Source organism: Leptosomus discolor, chromosome 1 (genome assembly GCF_034619465.1).
Source record: "Leptosomus discolor isolate bLepDis1 chromosome 1, bLepDis1.hap2, whole genome shotgun sequence".
In the NCBI taxonomy this organism is placed as follows: domain Eukaryota; kingdom Metazoa; phylum Chordata; class Aves; order Leptosomiformes; family Leptosomidae; genus Leptosomus; species Leptosomus discolor.
In genome coordinates, this window is record NC_141391.1 from 159,042,681 (window position 1) to 159,060,609 (window position 17,929).

Below are 17,929 nucleotides of genomic sequence, written 5' to 3' on the forward strand. Positions count from 1 at the left end.
TTCAGAAACGTGAGGGCTGGCGGTCACGTGGGGAAGAGGTCGGCCAATCGGCGGCGGGGGGCGGGGCGAGGCGGCCGGCGGAGCCCCAGCGCCCGGCGCAGAGTCACAGGGCGAGCGGCGAGGCGGCGGCCGCTGGCGGGCACGGGGAGAGCGCGGCCGGTACCGACGGCCGCTTTCCGCGGGCACGACAGGGGACCCGCCGCTCCAGAGCGACTGCCGGATCCTGCTCGCCTTTTCCTCATTTCAGATCTCCCCGGCGCGGGGGCTCCGCGGGGTGATGCGTCCCTGCCGGGCGGCCGCCCCCGCCGTCTCCGCCGGGTCCTAGAACCGTCCGAGGCGAGGCCCTGCGGCCCCCCGCCTCCACCCCCCGTTGCTCGCCCGGGCGCCGAGCGTCGGCGCCGCGCCATGAGCGGCCCCGCGGGCGGCGGCGGTGGTTCCCGCTGAGCGCCCCCGGCCCGGCCCGGCGGCATGGGGGTGAACGCCGTGCACTGGTTCCGCAAGGGGCTGCGGCTCCACGACAACCCGGCGCTGCGGGAGTGCATCCAGGGCGCCGACACGGTCCGCTGCGTCTACATCCTGGACCCCTGGTTCGCCGGTTCCTCCAACGTGGGCATCAACAGGTGGCGGTGAGTGCGGGGCGGCGGGGGCGGCCCGGCGGGGGCCCTAATCCCCGCGTTATGTATGCGGTCACGCTGCCTCCCCGCCATCCCCTCCCCTCGCCGCCCCATTGGGCCGCCGCCAGCGCCGGCTTCCCTCGCCCGCCCGCCCTCCCCTGGTGTTACATATCCGGCCCCTGCGCCGGGGAGGGGGGGAGGAAGGGGGAAGGAGCGGGGCCGTTTCTGGCGGAGTGCGGGTCCGGACGGAGCGGGGGGCTGTGGCTCCCCGGGGAAGGGAGAGGGATTCTGGCTCCCGCTCCCGAGGGCGGCGGTGCGCTGCCCGAGCGCGCCCCCGGTGCCGGAGCTGAGAGCGGGACTGCTGGAGGGCTGCGAGCCCCGGGAGGAGCAGCCTGGAGGGCTGGCTTCACCTCAGCGCCTCCGGGTAGCCAGGAACACCGTGGCGGCAGAGGAGAGGCTCCATTCTGGAAAAGAAACTGTGAAGCTGCTTGTTTGGTTTAAAAGTAAATTCTCAGAGTAGCTTTCCTGCGGGGAAGGGTGTGCAGTGTCCCTTTCCAGAGCGTGCAGGTCTGTTCCTACACCTTGTGGTCCTGCCTCGTGCAAAAATGAACTGTACTGTGGAGTTGTGACCCACACTGCCATGCTAAATGCGTGCCATAATAAAGCAGAGGTTAATGGGACGTGTGTGCGTACTTATCTTGTGAGATTAGTTAAAACATCACTAGGGATCTGAAAGTTATTACTCTGTTAAGAGGGTTGATAATGCAGTAGAGTTCTTGTATCATCTGTCCATCCAGTGTCAGGAACTTGAAACACCTCTGAGCTTAGCCTGCCCGGACTACAATGCAGAGAAGAGTTGCCTAATTATGGAACAAACGCAATGAAACTTGGCATAACACCATGTCATGGAAGGATGGCAAAGTTAAAATACTTTGTATTTCAGTTCAGTCTATATTTTCTCAAGGATTATTTGTTTCAGATTTAATAATTTCTGTCCCAGGTCATTACGTACTTTAGCAGCAAGGTAACTTATGTTTGGAGGGTTTGTTGGGGTTTGTTGGTTGTTTTTTTTTTTTCCCAAATTTTGAGTTTTCCTTATGATCCTATTTCTGGTTTTCAGAAGATAGAAATACTAAAAATGCTTTCTATGAACTTTAACTTGGTGGTTATTCCATTTTCACTGACAAAAATAATGTTCGTACCACTCAAGAATAGTTAAGATCCTTCCCTTATCTGAGGTTTATGATGTATATTTCTTTTATAGAGGATTTTAAATTTTTTGTTTGTTTGCTTTGAAGGGCATAAGGTTTTTTTTTTTAATAACAAATCCTGCCTTTATAGAGAAAGCTCAGAGGTCTTAGTTGTATGGATGAAGCATGAACAGCTACTTAATTTTTAAAGGTATGCGGGCAATTGGCACAAGTCCAAGTGTTAAGGAAATCACGTCTTGGGAACACTTCATAGGTTCTTAATGTGTTTTGCAATGGAAATGCTAACCCATTTTTGGTTATATTCTCTGAGCTAGTGAATGATAGACAAATGTGAACTTTGATTCTAGCAAAAGGAAGTTCATGTCTGCAGTGCTACTGCCCTGGTTCTTCAAGGACTATTTGATCGTTAGTTAACGGTGTCCTTGAGAACATTTGTGTGTGATGTATTTGCTAGTTGTTTTACTTCAACAGTGTTCTCCGTGTTCTCAAAGACAGCCAGTCTCTGCATTGCATTTTGCATTTGAAGAAACTCATCTTTCTTCAGTTGCTGGTTAGAGGGGCTGAGTTCTGGGGGTGTGGTTTGTTTATTTATTTATTTAAGAGGAGCATTTTTCTTCTAATCCTTTGTTGTTGTGTGCTTCTTTCCTGCCCCCCCCCAATGAAGATCTCCCAGGAGAAGGGTAAATTACAAGTCCCCTACCCAAAACACTTCAAACCAGCTCCTGGGACTTAAATACCCTCAAGGCACATGGCCCATATGGATTTGAGTAGGAAATCTCACTTTTGCATAGCACAGTTTTGTGAGCGCTTCAGGTTTTTTTTTCAAGTTTAAAAGTACAGTAACTTTATAGAATAACTGGCTGCTAGGACTGTATGTTTATTAGAATGATCTCAATAAATTTTTATTTAAATGAGCAGTTACTAGTTTGGAACAAATCCATTTTCGGTTCCAGTGGTTTTAATGAGCTATGTTTAAGCAGTGGTAACACATTCACAGTATGAATACACACGACTTACGATGCAGTTTTTTGGTTTGCCAGTCTCATTTGGCACTTGTAATTAATAATCGAGCATTTTATCTGCTTGGTCACTTGATGACCATAAGGAAGATCCTTGCTTACATGCCTGTGGAGTAGGGTGTTGAATTAGTCAAAAATATTTTGTTTGAGATTAGGAGCGGAAGCCCTTCAGCATTGGGAACATGAGTCAAATTTAATCTTCTGGAGTGAATTTATGGTGGTCCTTTCTTAGTTTGAGTTGAATGACACTGAGAATTTATATTATCGTGAGTTTATGGAACTAATGCCCTGGGCAAAACTCCCGTCTGTCAGAGTTCAAAGTATGACTAACACAATGGATATGAGGAAAAATGGTGCAAGAATGCAAGAAACCAGGAGGTTGAGTTTCTTGGTAGAATAATACTGTCCCTCTGCAGTGTCACCAGTTAGGGTTCATTTCAAAAAAACGTGTGTTAAATCTGGCAAATAGCAGTCTTTAATACATAAGTGCTTTCTGGTTAACTTTTCTCTTTAAACAGTCATGTAACACACATGAACTAATATTTTTGTGTAATTGTACTATTGAGCAAGTCTAATTACTAAGCAGTCACATGGTCTTACTGACCTCCTTTCTCCTGGCATTCAGCCTACCAGTTCTAAAATCATGAATGCTACGTAACAAATGCCAGGGCCTTCCTCAACTCGCTTCATTTTTTTCTGTTTCTGTCCTGTTTCTTCTTACTGTTCCTTCTTTCAAGCTGTGAAATAAATCAAGATGTGCTTCCATTGACACATGCTTTTTCTAGATAATGAGTTTGCTAGTGTCGTTCACAGCTCAAGGCTTGCAAGAGAGGTTATTCAGTGCAGTAAAAAGGTGACAGAGAAATGGTGGAGGAAGATAATAAATCTAAAATTGCTCTCACACTCTTACTAAAGTTTTATCAATTGCCCTTAAACTTTTGGCACCAGAATTAGCGCGCATCTAATTGTGTCAACAGAGGAGACAAAGAATGTAACTTGTGCACTCCAACAAGTAACCATTACCTACTTATGAAAAAATGTTTTCGTATGTGCTCGCAGGCTTTTCCATATTAAGGAGAATGGGATCTCGTGTTCAGCACTATCACTTAGGAGAGGGTTTCATTTAGCCCTGATTTTAGTACAGAGTGGCAGTTGATCACAATACCTAAAAAGAAATGCAAACATTCCGTTAGTTGCTGCATAAGAATTTACTTTGGCTAATAATTTACTTTTTTAGTTTGTCTTTTTGAATGTGTACGTATGTTTTTGATATGCTAGTTAAAAGACTGGCATGCGGCAATTGCCTTGAAAAAGATGGATAGTCTAATCTTGCCAATCTTTGTATTCCTTATTTTAAAAGCAGAAGTTGTTCTCTTCAGCAATGATTAAAAAAAGAGTAATAAAATTTGCTTTGTATAGTTAGTAGATTTTGTGATAACATTGATGTGTTCAACATCCTGCAAAGTTAGCTGCTGTTGTTATGGCAGATAGTCCTATTGGTTGAGGAGAAAGAAAAGATGTGGTTTGGTTTTTTTTAACACTCCTACCTCAAAGCATATTAAAAATGAAAAAACCTAAGGGGGGAAAAAAGAAGTTTCTTATCCAGGACAGTCACTGCAATTCACGGGAATGGGAGCTTTGTTCAAAAAATGAATACTTAGACATCCTTCTGTAGCATCTGTTAAATTTTGCTATTCTGTGCATCTGGTTTTGAAAATATGCTTATAGTTCCAGGTTATGTAGGTAATGATTTGTCCTATGGAGACCTGTTTGTTGGATGTGGGATTGGTGAAGAAAGTTTGTCAATAGAATTATTCTATGAGTGATTTCAGTTTTAAACTATATCCTATCTGTAATTCAGGCGGGAACAATTTGTGTATTATGCTTTGTTACTTCTGGTGACACGCTTGGTACGTAAAAAGGAGTGCACCAGAATAATTACGACTGCCCTGCTAAAAACATCACTTTAGGTTTGTTTTCATGGTGTAGCACTCAATGAAAATGTTTGATTTGTGAAATACTTAACATCAAGCCGATCATCTAAAATATAAATAGAGACAATGCTCTTGTTTTTTCATATACCAAGCCAGACATACATCAGGTTTGGGAGCAGCATTACTTTTGTATGTATTGTGGAGATACTCTGGGGTTTCTTTCACAGGGTGGGTAGCCTGTGCTGAACTCCGCTGCTGTAGCCAGGGTGTAACAGGTCTGCAAGGGAACCTCAGTATTCCTGTGCTGTGTTCTACACGTACCCGTCACACTTTTTAATGAGTGGCTTCCGCTATAGTGCACTGCGCCACTTGGAGCACTTTTGTCCAACCAGCCCACTAAATTGAGGGTGATTAATCTGTAAATTTCAAAATCTGTTGTTGAAGAGCGGAAACTTGTTTTCAGATGCCGTGTGTTCAGGTGGGGGTTCTGAGGTACTGGCTGTTAGATTGAGGTTCCTCTCACAGAAAGCTCGCTCTACCTTAAAAGAGCCCACAGTTCATTGATTCCCTCTATAATTTGTTGTGTTATATGATCTAGTCCTATGATTTACGAAGTACGTCACTGAACCATGCTGACGTATGTCCTCATGGTTTTAATCCCGCAGCGTTGATGAATGGGTTGGTTCCACCCTTTTGTGATAGCACACAGCCCTGCGGTGAGCCAGGTTAGCTCATCGGTCTGTCCGAAAAAAGATTAGTTACCAGTTTTGGTGGGATTAGCTCTGTGGTAAGTTGCGCCAGCAAAAAGGTCACAGTAGTAGTAGCGCAGAGGCAAGAGTGGGAAGGGCAGTATCGTTTCTGCCAGCGGCAGCCTGCATTTGAGCCAGATTAAAATGGCCATGTAACTGTGGCCTGCGTTGCTCATGTGTGTAGTAACCACCGTGTGTCTTTTGGAAGGTGATTACTGGTTTCTTCTATGGCTTGCCATTTGTTGACACCCTTTGAAGTTTTATTGTCGAAAATAAGTATTGGCGTTTTTACTGTGTTGGGGAAAGACCCAATTTATTTTTTTGTCAGACTGTCAGAATGTGAGAAATAACTCTGCCAGCTGAGAAATTACACTATGCTTGTTTGCTTATTTTGGTGAATGATCTTGTATCACCAGATTCTGTAATGTAACTATTATTAAATTGGACAAGAAGTTTGCACTGGTTGGTCTGGAGAGAGCAGGCAGTACTGCAAATCCAATTTTATACCAAGTGTTCGATAAGTTGTTTTTTCCAGGTAGCAGTTATTGTAGGTCAGAAAAATTCCAGCAAGCAGTTATACAATTTGCTTTTGGACTGCAGGATTGATCTTGAAGGAATCTAGTTCTTCAGTCAGGTTAAGAAGTTTTGAGGTTTGTGAGACCTGGTTTTGCATCAAATCTCCAGGTTTGAGGGTATCAAGAGAAGATCTCGATAGAGTGTTCTTGATACGTAACAGTCGTGTGTGGACTTTGAGTGTCAAGGCACAAATACGGTCTTGAAACAACAACCTAGGATTATTTCAGTCTTCCTTCTCTTGGGACCAGAAATCTATTTTTGTTTTGTTTTACCTAAGCATCAATAGACTGCATTCTTTATTTGAGCAGGGGAAGGTAATCTGTCTGCAACTTGTGGTGTTGCCTTCTCTGGCCATAAAAGGAGAGGGTGATAACCCCCAAGAAACACCATCTGCGATTAATGTGAAAGCAGCTTTTTTTAGGCAATTAAGAATATGGATTTATTTTTTTCCCAACTGATCAGTATGTGGCAGTGTCAATGAATTCTGCATCAGTTCTTCAAAGCAAATTATTTTATATATTAGCTTCCTCTTTTGGCCATTTTCATGCAATAAAGTATATTTTCCTCCAGTTAATGAAAATGTCTTCGTTCCTACCAATGTAAGCTATTCTTTAAACGTATTTCATTATGTGAATATTGCAGAAATCACTTATCATTGTACCACCTGAACTTTTTGGTTTCTGACAGTTTACCTACAGCATGGAAACCTTTATTTTCAAGGAAAGTGTTTCTTCTCCATACTGTCTCAATGCCTGGCAGGTTTTCAGGTTAGTTATATAACCTGTGGTAGGAGGAAGGTCAAGCTGCCAGCGAAGCTGGCCATTTTTTCAGGGTAGAAGTCACACTAAAGTCTGTGATGTCTTAGTTTTTGTATTGAAAGAAACTATTTGCTTTAGGGAATTTTGTGACCTTTCCATAGTGACCTAAAAAGGCAAAAAGTCAGCTTGAGCATGGATTGGTTGTGTAAGTAGTGTGGGAGTATGTGGCTTTGTGTCTTATAGGCTTAGTAATTTGCATATCACATTTTAGCAGGTTTGATAGCCGTGCCTTTGGCCACCTCTAGGAAAGGACTAGATTTTGTTACCAGGGTAAGAACTTCCTGGTATTTTGGTGCAGTACATTTTACTTAAATTTTTCAGAACTCAACTGAAATGTGGAACAAGTTTGCTTGCTTCTGTATACTTCTGCCTTTCAAGTTCTTTGAGATCTGGGTCAACAGGTGAACTATAATTGCAATGTTCTTCTAACCCAGAATCCTCCATATATTTTTCAGGTCACCGTTAAGCATTGCTTTCACTGCTTTGGAGTTTTGTGTGTGTAAATATTTCTTTATGCAGGAGTAAAGTTTTAGTGGACGTGAAGGATGGACAGGAAAGGACTAGGGAAAACGGGTCGATATTGCAATGTTCTGTTTCAAGTGTGTGGCAGAAGTCTACACATATATGTATACTTTTGGAACAGTTAGGAATGTGAAAGCATACCAATTACTAACGGAGAGATAATAAAAATTAATGTGAGCTTTGTTAGCATTAGTTTAGATAGTAGCTGAGCTGCAGTGAACAGAGCTTCCTAAAAATAAACACTTTTTTCTTAAATTCTGTACTTTGATTTTTTTTAATTGCATTAGTATTTGAAAGGTCTGAAAGTATTGGAAAACTGGGTCGGAAATAAGAATTTGATAATACTCAGGGTTTCAGAAGTAAGTTCAGGTGTCAAACTGTTGCTCATAATCTCTTTGAAGAGCGTTAACGCAACAAGTTCCTTGCAATAGGATGGAACCTGTTTGGATTATCAGAGATGGAAGGGATTTCTTCCAGATGAACACTGTTCAGGATGTGTCCCGCAAGTCTAATTTCTGCGGTGACAGGCATGTGATGTCATGTACACCTAGGCTCTTGGGTTATGTGTTGCTTCCTCCTGCAACTACGTTATAGAACTTTTCTGCACCTGCTTTTGAAACTTACTTTATCTCAGTGTTTCTTGATTTGTAGGAAAGCATTTCCTTTCCTGTTCAGTCACATGCATCCCTTTTTTAACATCTGTTAGTACGTTTGTGACTCTTACAGAGCTGTGAAAAGTAAAGGCTGCAAAATTCTTACACTGTAAGTTTGATTCTTTTCAGAACGCAAACTCCTATTCTTTCAAAATGAAAACCAGAAACATTGGAAAAAATCTTATTTAAACTCAGATGGGGAAGTTGTAGAGTATGAATACATGTTATTGATTCTTCAATGTTGGAGATGAAATATCTACAGCACAGGCTACTTAGAAGCAGCTCTTGTAAGGAAAACTTGGATAGATCTGTTATCTATCCAAAGCATGAAATCAATAACCTATGAAATGCTTTGCTTTTTATAGGAGGGAACCTGTGGAGTTCAGTGCTTTCTTTTTTCCTTAATGCCAATATTCTACTTACCTTGTAGGTGAATGGTAAACTGTGCTGCAGTTGAGAGAGAGGCAAAATAATGATCGAAAGAACAGAGATAGGAGGGCAGCTTTGATCAGAAAGATGAGTAAATAAATAGGTAACTCCTTCATGTAGGTTGCCCTTCATGCTTTGTATAGGTCATAAAACATGATCATGGTCTGCATGGTTACAGTTTTGCTGTGCACTAAAGATATAGAACATCATGGCAAGCTTTATCTCATGTTCACAGTCTCTGCAGTTCTGAAGTGCTGGAGAAGTTTACAGAGAATTGTGACATTCCATGTTATAGAGTAACTGGCATTAAAAATAGTTGATGATTTGATTTCCAAGATATTGGATTAATTGAACAATGGAATGTATTTTTTTCTTTCCTATGTTCTCTTCTGAGTTGAGTCTATAAATTCTGTGACATCAAATGATTTTTTAAAAAAAAAATTTTCTCACTATATCTGTAAAATTGCGATATGCTTTTAAAATAAAATATTCTACAGAGTGATTTTTGCCAACCAGGTTTCAGAAGGGTCTTTGATTGGGGAGGAGGTTGCATTTTGGTTTTGTTCTTTTTTTTCCTAAGTCTTGCTAATAGTGAACTCAGGAAGTTGAAACTATCCAAGTCTTAGTAAGGGTGATCAAGCAAAGGCTGTCATATGAATTATTTGTTTTATTTGGGTTGCCTAGGAATAATTCCTGTGACTTTTCATCATTATTTGTCAGTAGAGGACAGGCTTAGTAAGATCTAGTTCACTATGCTTTGTCTATGTTTCTTTTTAGACAGTGTAGCTGTTTGCTGCTTACTGCTATTATGCAGTATATCCCAAACCCCATGAATGTTTCTTTAAACAGCTTGTTACGAGTGACTTTTTAATATTCTTTTCTCCAGAATACTCTTAGTGGTATGACCTGGAAAACATCCACTAATGTGTAGTTTCTTTAGTTTATGACAAAGGAAAACATTCTAAATTGCTGTGTTACTGATAGTTCAGCTTTAATTGTTGTATATTTCCCCTTTTTATTTCAAGGCTTTCATAATCTGAGGATATCTGTATAAAGATTAGTTATGATCATATAGTCATGGTGTCTTCAGTAAGCAGGGTTTTTTTCATTTGATTGAAATTTTCTTTAAGCGAATTGCCAACAAATTTACTAGTGAGAAGTACTTATTTCAGCAGTAGTGTGTTTTTCTTCTAAACCGTGAAGAAAATCATGGGTTTGTGGGGATAATGTGGATCTTCCTATTTTTACATTTTTGATTTTGGCTTTCTGCATTCTTTCAAATATAACTCCACCAACTTCTGTCTTTCAGTGCCAATTCTGAAACATTGTGTTAGTTTGCCAAGGAGAAGTTCTTCAATGCTACATTTACTGAAAGTTTTACTCTGCTTCTTTACTACTTCCATATGAGATGGCACAATGGAGCTTGCGTTTTTGGCGCTGGAGGTCATGCTTTCAAACCGATAAGTGTTACTAGTGATCAGATGTTACTCTTGCAGCAGGAGCCTTTCCGATTTTTTTCATAATTCTATGATTTTTTTTTCTTTTACTAGTCCATCTTTCTTCCAGAATCCTACCTTTGCAGTTGCTGCTCTATGGCTTGTAAAGTAAAAATAATTTTTAGGTTGGGTTGGGTTTTTTTCTGTTCAGTTTGAAGAGTATGAGATTTGCAGGAGTAATTATCTCATTATATATGATGTGTTCCCAAGTGAAAGTGTGTGGGAAATTTCAAAAAACTTTTCTATTCGTAGTACTGTATTGTCATTGATTCCAGTATTTTTTCTGCTGGACTTAGAAGTTGTAAGAAGACTCAAGGTAACATAAGCTTTGGAGAGCTTTGATGCGTTAGCTTTGTTTTTCTACTTTCGTAGTATGAGCTATATCTGTCAAACTTTTCTGTTAACTGAGGTTCTAATTAGGATGTACTATATGGTAATGCATAGCTTGCCTTTTGTTGGAATGAGTTGTCTTTTGCTTTGAAGTATTAGTCTGTTATGCTTGAATTTTACCTTGAATGAAAGCTTTTGAACTTGAGGTTTGCGTAAGTTGATTTTAAAAATAAAAAAATCTACGCACAAGTCTGTGATTGATGTTGGATGCCTTGTAGGCTTGTTTGTACAGAGATAATCTTTTTCTTCCTGACGTTAAGATACAGTTCAATGAAAAGCTGCACTGGTAATCTTTTTTCCTTTGTTGTAGGGTTAATGGTCATTAACAGCAACGGTAAACAGGAAATTAAGTAATTGTCAACGTTACTTCCCGGGTTTGTGTGGTACCTTTTGTATGTCCCTGCTCCACTGACCATGCAGTGTCAAATAGGGTTTAAAACCACGGTAGCTTTACCTGTCATTTACAAGGATTTTTCTGTTCTGCAGATTTAATGTTGTTTTGCCCCGCCACGAAGGGTCGTATCCGTTAGCCGGTGCTGGGATGGCAGTACTGAAGCAGCCGGTCCGCACGGAAGCTGGCTGCCAGCTGTTGGCTTGGCAGGGGACACGCTGTTCACGAGCTGCTCTTCATTTCAACACCTTCCCCTTCTATTTTTTTTTTTTTTTTTTTTTAATCAGCTCCTCTGGTTTTGAACATTGGCTTGGTACTTTGTGAACTCGGAGCACATACTAGGTTTCACTTAACCTTTAGCAGCCAGCGCTTCTAAATACGATGCAGAGGAGCAGAACCGACCCGCAGTTTGTACCTGCTCGAAGCCTTTCTCTGTCCTGGTTAGGAATAAAGTTCGGCCACGGTACGGAAATCCTCTTGCAGCGGCTCCGAAGGGAAGGAGGAATTCGTCTCCTACCACAGTGGTTACATATAACTGGGAAAGTAGGTCATGGTGGCAGGGAGTAGTCCAAACAGCGCCTGGTTGCTGCAGCAACGACCTACTTTAGGAAACTATTTTTGTTGATTCATACTGAAATGTTCTTACAAATGGTATAAGGAAATGATCAGGTTATGAGACATGTAGCAACGAGAGCTGCAGACCTTGTAGACCTCCCCCCCCACCCCCCGCCCCTTTTTTTTCCCCCCACAGTTGGTCTTGCCCCTTGATGTTGGACATAAGGGGATTAAAGCAAATAAGGTTTGTTTTTCTTCAGTTTGACCTCTAGCCGGGAACATATCTTCTTGCTTGAAGGTTTTGCATAGCAGAAATACTTATCAATAGTGATTAAGTTTCCAGAGTTCAAAGCCTACAAATGCTCCACTATCATTTTTGTCTATAGAAATAACTTTGGAGTTTTAAAACAAACAAACAAACAAATCTCTCTTCATATCTCTTTTCTGGAATGCTGACAGTTTGTCTTGATACTCAGCTGCTCTTATTTTAACCACTTTGTCTCCAATAAAGTTTATGCACCTTCAGGAAGGTGGGCTTGGTGCCCCCCCCCCCCCCCCCCCCCCTTTTTTTCCTCCTTTATTTTTTTTTTTCCTCTTTAAATTGGCAATGTTCCTGTCTGCGTCCTCTGTGTTGCTATTAATTCTGATCCTGGCACAAGCAAACTGGAAAAAGTATAAAGTGGTCAGGTGTAGGATGATGTTTTCCAGTTGTCTACCCTCCTTCTTTCAACAGTCAAAGTAATAAACTGGTGTTCAGGTGGTGAATTTTGCTAAATCATTCCCATCTTCTGACAGGAATGGGTAGACAGGGAAAACAAGGGAAATATAAAAAACAGGTACTATTATTTATTATTCTAATAAAAGTTTCATTCTTCATAAAATAATTCTTCATCTAAACTATTATCACTTCTGCAGAGATGATTTAATATCACTTTTTAGTTATCAGAATGTTCCAATTAACTGTACTACGTAACTTTTCAAGATTAATTTAGTTACTTCAAGTGAGGTACTTTCTGTTGGTCCTGACCTTCAGTAGTGCAGTGAACTGCTGCAGTTGTGGCAGATGAAGATAGCATGTTTATCTAGAGGTTCTTTGGATTTTTTTTTTTTATCTATTGTGTCTTGAACTATATTTCAGTGTTGTTCACCAGGGCTTACGTTACTGAGCTCCATGCAGCTTTTTCATGAGCTCCATGCAGCTTTTTCATGAGCTCCAGGCTTTGAGATGGAAGGCCTCTGCAGCATGAAGTGAACCATTACCTCCATTAGTCTACCCATATGCTAAGAAAGTTTGGGACTCTACTTAAGAGTAGAGTTTTTCTGGATTTGTGCAGCTTAATAAACAAAGCTGTGTTTCAGTTGCTTGAAATTTTTTTTTTAAATGTTGATCCTTTCTACATGATGATTACTCAAAAATCTGAACACATTTTTACATGTTTACCTTGTATTCAGATTTAAATGGCTAATTTCAGTTTTGAAAGACCAGTTCAGAAAATATTGGTCATCTTAATTCATAAGAGTAGCAATGGGAAGTTAGGATAATGCTGAATGTCTGACCTTAGTAAGATGAACACCACAAAGATGAAATCCAGTCAGTTTTAAGATTTTCAGCAATAGCTTCAGGGTTTTTTTTCTGTTTTCCGAACTTTCTACCAGTTTCTGTGCTTGCTAGTAGATTTCAGCTCTATCCTTAATTCTCTTCTATTTGTTTAATAGATTTTTCAGCTATGGGAAGCCAGAGATGATGGAATTATACCTTCAGGACTTGCAATTTATACAGTGGAGTTGAGAAATATATTCATTTTACACAGTGTTTCATTTCTGGGAAACTTAAAACTGTGCAAAATCTTATTAGTAGTAATTACAACCTTAAAAGGTCACTTCAAGGAAAGTAAACGGGTTTTATTAAAGTGAATGAGGGGCAGTATAAAATGTGTCCTTCAGAATCAGATTGCAGGACTGTGTCTTGTTATAGTGCTCTTATCCCGTTTGCTCTTTTGAAATGAGCCATAGCTATTACTTTCTCATGGACAGCTTAGATTGCTGAAAATGATGTGGCTGAACTGTTTTATAAAGCAGGCCAGCTCTGGTTTAATTACATCAAGCCTTATGAGCTGCTCACTTAAATAAGGGAACTTTGGTACATGAGAATAAGGATCTTAAGATGTATTTAAATATGAGCATGTCTGTACTCTCAGGTAACTTAGTTTTGTAATTTGCTTCTAGGTCCTGTTTCCCCAGCTGTCCCCACTGCAAATGTGTTTGTTTACTCTTGGGTGTTCCTTTATGGATCCAACTAGATTCTTTCTGGAAAGAGCAGACATAAGGAATTCAAGTCAAGTAATGTGGACTGTGATTTACCAGATTGGAATTAGAGGATTAGATTAGAGAAAAACACGGAATATATACGAATATGAAAGAATGGAAGACAGTGGGAGAGGGCTCTAGGAAGCTTTGAGCCTGTTAGTCGCTTATCACCAGAAGGCTGACCTTTGTAACGAGCAAGTAATTTGAGATGCTTGCTGCTAGTTATATGGGAATAGTTTAGATGAATAATAGGTGCCCTTTGAATGTGAAGTTAAGATCCAGATCTTTACAGAAGCTAAATACACTATTTGCTGTGACGTGTAGCTCACAAAATAGGAACCAAATACAGATTGCTATTTGGGAGATTATGAATGCCTTTTGACTAGGACAAAAGTTCTGTGTGTTTCTTTCCTTTGGGGAATGCTAACCTTGAAAAGGTAGTTCAGCTGGGAAGAAGTTAATGAGGACTGATATGTAAGGAGATGCTAGCTTTGTGTCAAGTGTAAGCTAGCTTAGATTCAAATGATTTTGTTCTTAAGAGAGCAATATTGATTGCTGTAGTTGGTATTCTAGTCCCACTCTGTGTGTGAAATGGTCTTACTATGTAGCTTCAAAGAAGATGCACCCAAAAGGACTCATCCTTTTTCAAAGAATTTAATTTGTTTTTTTAAGAACTTCTTCTACAGCAGTTATGAGTATTTCAGCTGTGTATAGGCTTGTGTGTGTCTTGTGTTCTTCTTCCATCACAGCTCTGCTTTGGCTTGAAGATTGTAACAGTAGTAAATATTAGAGGAAAAAAGCCAAGTGACACACTTTGTGGTCTGTGTTTGGTTTTGTTTTTGCACGTGGATCAGCTCTTACTAAGTTATGAAAGATGCTGAAGCCCTGAATTGCACTCTAAAGGAGCTGTTCTTTCTCTGCTCTCTGTAGAGCAGCCCTGCAGGAGATTAGTTAGCTCCCACAGCCACTTCACTTCAGTATCTAGAGTTGAATAACCTGAACTTTTTCCTGCTCTTGTGTATAAGCTTGAAGGATAATACCTTTATGAAATGTATTATTGTATACCTTTTTAGGATGTGGAAGTTGTATACAGTATTCGCTGAAACAGTGTAATAAGGCATGCCTCTGTGACCTTGATTTGGTAATAGGAAAATATTACTGTGGCTTGCTGCCAAAGGATGCGGTGGAGTGTACATAACACTTAAATCCTGTCTGAGCTTAATCTTCTTAGAGTTTCATAAGAATACACGGCTCGTGCTAAGACACATTGGTTGGCGGCAATCAAACAGGAAAATATACTGATAAAATATTTAATGTTTGTGTATAGGTACATAACATTTGAGATACTTCTTAGTGTCTCATACTCTGTTTTGGTATTAGATGAAATCCACCTTACGATTCCTGTAGAAGTTAGTATGAGGAATATGTTTACCTAAATGATGCTGGACTTTAATAATGACTTAACCGAACATATGGCAAAATAGCAGATATGTGAAAGAAAAGCTCACTCTTTCTTTTCATGAAGAGAGAGCAATGTTGCATAATTTATTAATACAATCAGGGTCTAATGCTGTAAACTATACTCAAATAAAAAAATGTGGTTGATATTATACAGTACATAATATTTTCTTTTTATTGAATCTAGCTCTACTAAACTCTGAAAACTGAAGGAGGAATATTTGATAGCAATGTTGGAAAAAAGTTGAATGGGAAAATAAAACTAGCAGACGTTAGGTTGCTTAAGATAATTCAGATAGACAAAGTCTGAGTGGCAATCAAAAATCCATAACATGTCTCTCATTTGACAGTGCTTTTTTTTCACTGGAGAGATTGTTGTTAATGGCTTGGCATGAGGATTAGTGCATAGATAGAAGGTATTTTAAAAGGTGGTTAAACAGAAGTTTTGATGGGTTGCTGGAAGTTGACCAGTCATAAGTAAAAATAGTGATTGAACTTAGGAATGAAACAAGTTTTAGCACTGTTCTTTTTCACTCAGCTTTTTAAACCTCTTTCTCAGAATGAGGAAGCCTGAGTAGATTCCTTTCTTTTGTGTGGTACTGGCTGTGCAGTCTAACACTCCTGCCTTGCCTAACAGTTAGATTCAGAATCTGGATCAGTTCAGGAAAAAAACCCTGAAACTGAAGTTTTGTCATTTTTTTTCTTAAAGGTTTAGCACCCCCACTTTCAGATGTGAATAATGCCTGAAAGAGAAATCACTGCATTTCAAGTCCCCTTGGTTTCCAGGAACTGTTCTCGTTTCATACTGGCAAGGATGTTTCTATGTGATTATGGTTTCTGGGTGTTTATTACTCCTAAACTTAACCCCAGACAAGACTTAATGGAAGCCTTAAACGGTGTGCCTGTAAACATCCTTCCCACAAGTGTCCTCCTAAATAAAATTCCTACCTTTTTAGGAGACTGAAGAAAGTCTTTAATCATGTTAATACTGCAGAGCTAGGAAGGCTGCGTGATGTAGTGCTTAGTTTCGTTCTTTTTGTTAATGGTTAACTGTGTTAACAATTAGTTATTTAACTTCTTGAATTTCTGCCTTGATGGTACCGGTTTATTTCAGTTGCATGGTAGCTAAAGTTGTGATCTGTGTTATGTAAACCAGTTTCTGGCAGTCAGTCTTGAGGTGCAGGGGGCAGAAGGTTTAGTTTAGATTTCAGACCCCAAGCAGACTTTGCATGGTTGGCAGCAGGGAAGATTGTGGAGTTTGTTGGGTAAACAGCTAAGATTACATGTGCATATCATTTAAAGAATGTGGTCTTCAGAAGCTTTCATGAAAATTCTGAATATGATAATTAGATGACCCTGTGTGTAATGCCCTCTAAGAATGTTGTTTCAACACAGGTATGCTTTGCATTGGCGTCTTCTCTGTGTTAGAATAAGTCAGTCACTTCTGCATCCTTCGGTCACCTCAGTCATGCATGTACCTTACACGGTTTGCTACTGTGAAATTAATGGTGAGCTTTCTTTCCTCTGGTTTGTCCAAGGGAAGTTGAAGACCAGATGCAGAAGCCTGGGCTGATGCTCTAATCTGATAAAAAATATCTATGCGTCCTTTCTGTGTCTTTTTGATGGGGTCATGTCATGTAGTTTTTGTATTCATTCGAAGTGAAAAAGAAAGTGCTTTCCCATTGACTGTTAGGTTGAGAGGAAAAAAGTTATTTTAGATTGCAGACTCAGAAACATGACCTGTTACTGTAGGGAGAGATTTAAACAGCTCCTAATTGCCATACTTTGGTGTAAAGTGTAATAAGAGTTCAAGCCTAGCAGCTCTTAGTTCGTAGATGCTGTGAAGAAACTTTGCCTCGAGAGCTTATGAAGAAATTACTTTATGATATGGAGGTTTCAGTTCACAGAGCAATTTACCATTCATTTTCATTTGTGTTACACTGTGAAAGGAAAATGTTAGCATTCTGGTGTATCTCTTCAGAAAGAAAGCTCAAATAATTTTGCCTTGTCTGTGGTAGAATGCTGCTCTTAATTATGTCTAATGTCTGCACTGAGCAAAACACCTGCATGTTCCTGTGCTGCAGTAAGTGCCCGTGCATGGCACTTAGTCATTCAAAACTGTTTTCACCTGCAGACAGGTGTTAGCAGTCAAAATGATACCTTGGAAAACTAAAAACTCTTCTCTTCCAAATCCCATAATAATTCACTGTGACAGTGTGTTGAATGCTGAGAATTATTACTTTATTATTTTTCTATTAGTGTGCTTAATGTGTGGGGGGGTGTGCATGGTGTGGACATGTTGTTGCTCTTCCCTAAAGGATATGTTATAGTTGAAACATTGATTTGCTAGGACAGGAGATAAATGCAGTGCATTACAGTGCCACACCAAAATTAGCGAAAGTGCTGGAGTTAGTTGTTGTCCCAGGGAGTTGGTACAATTAAAAAATTTCCTTTCACGTAGGCCTATTCACATAGGCATATGTTAATGTGTTAGATGAATGCGGTAGAATTTTCCTTCCTTGAATTCGCAGTAATTTGTATCTGCATATACCTGAAGCTAGGTGTTAGCACGTGTTTAACCATAGTAAAGATGCTGTGCTGCTTCTGCAAGTTCTAAAGGTACCTGTGAGAAAAAGAGGCAGTGAAAATTTTGGTTATGACAACTGTAAGTTTCTTGGTAGTGGTTGTATCTAGAAACAATGATTTGAGAAGTTTCATTTTTAATTGAGCAAGGCAAATCTGTGTAAAGGCTTTTCTTTTTGGCAAATTTTACTAGCACTTTAATGAGAAAATGCCTTTAGATATTG

General features: G+C 40.1%; 1 protein-coding gene across 1 annotated transcript in view; it reads left to right on the forward strand.

The window, feature by feature from the left end:
- Window positions 1-468: 468 nt before the first annotated feature.
- Window positions 469-17,929, forward strand: part of CRY1 (cryptochrome circadian regulator 1) — a 37,282-nt gene continuing 19,821 nt past the window's right edge. Inside the window, exon 1 of the mRNA XM_086479597.1 lies at window positions 469-626. Within this exon, the coding sequence (XP_086335723.1) occupies window positions 469-626 (158 nt within the window). The remainder of the gene's footprint in view (window positions 627-17,929) is intronic.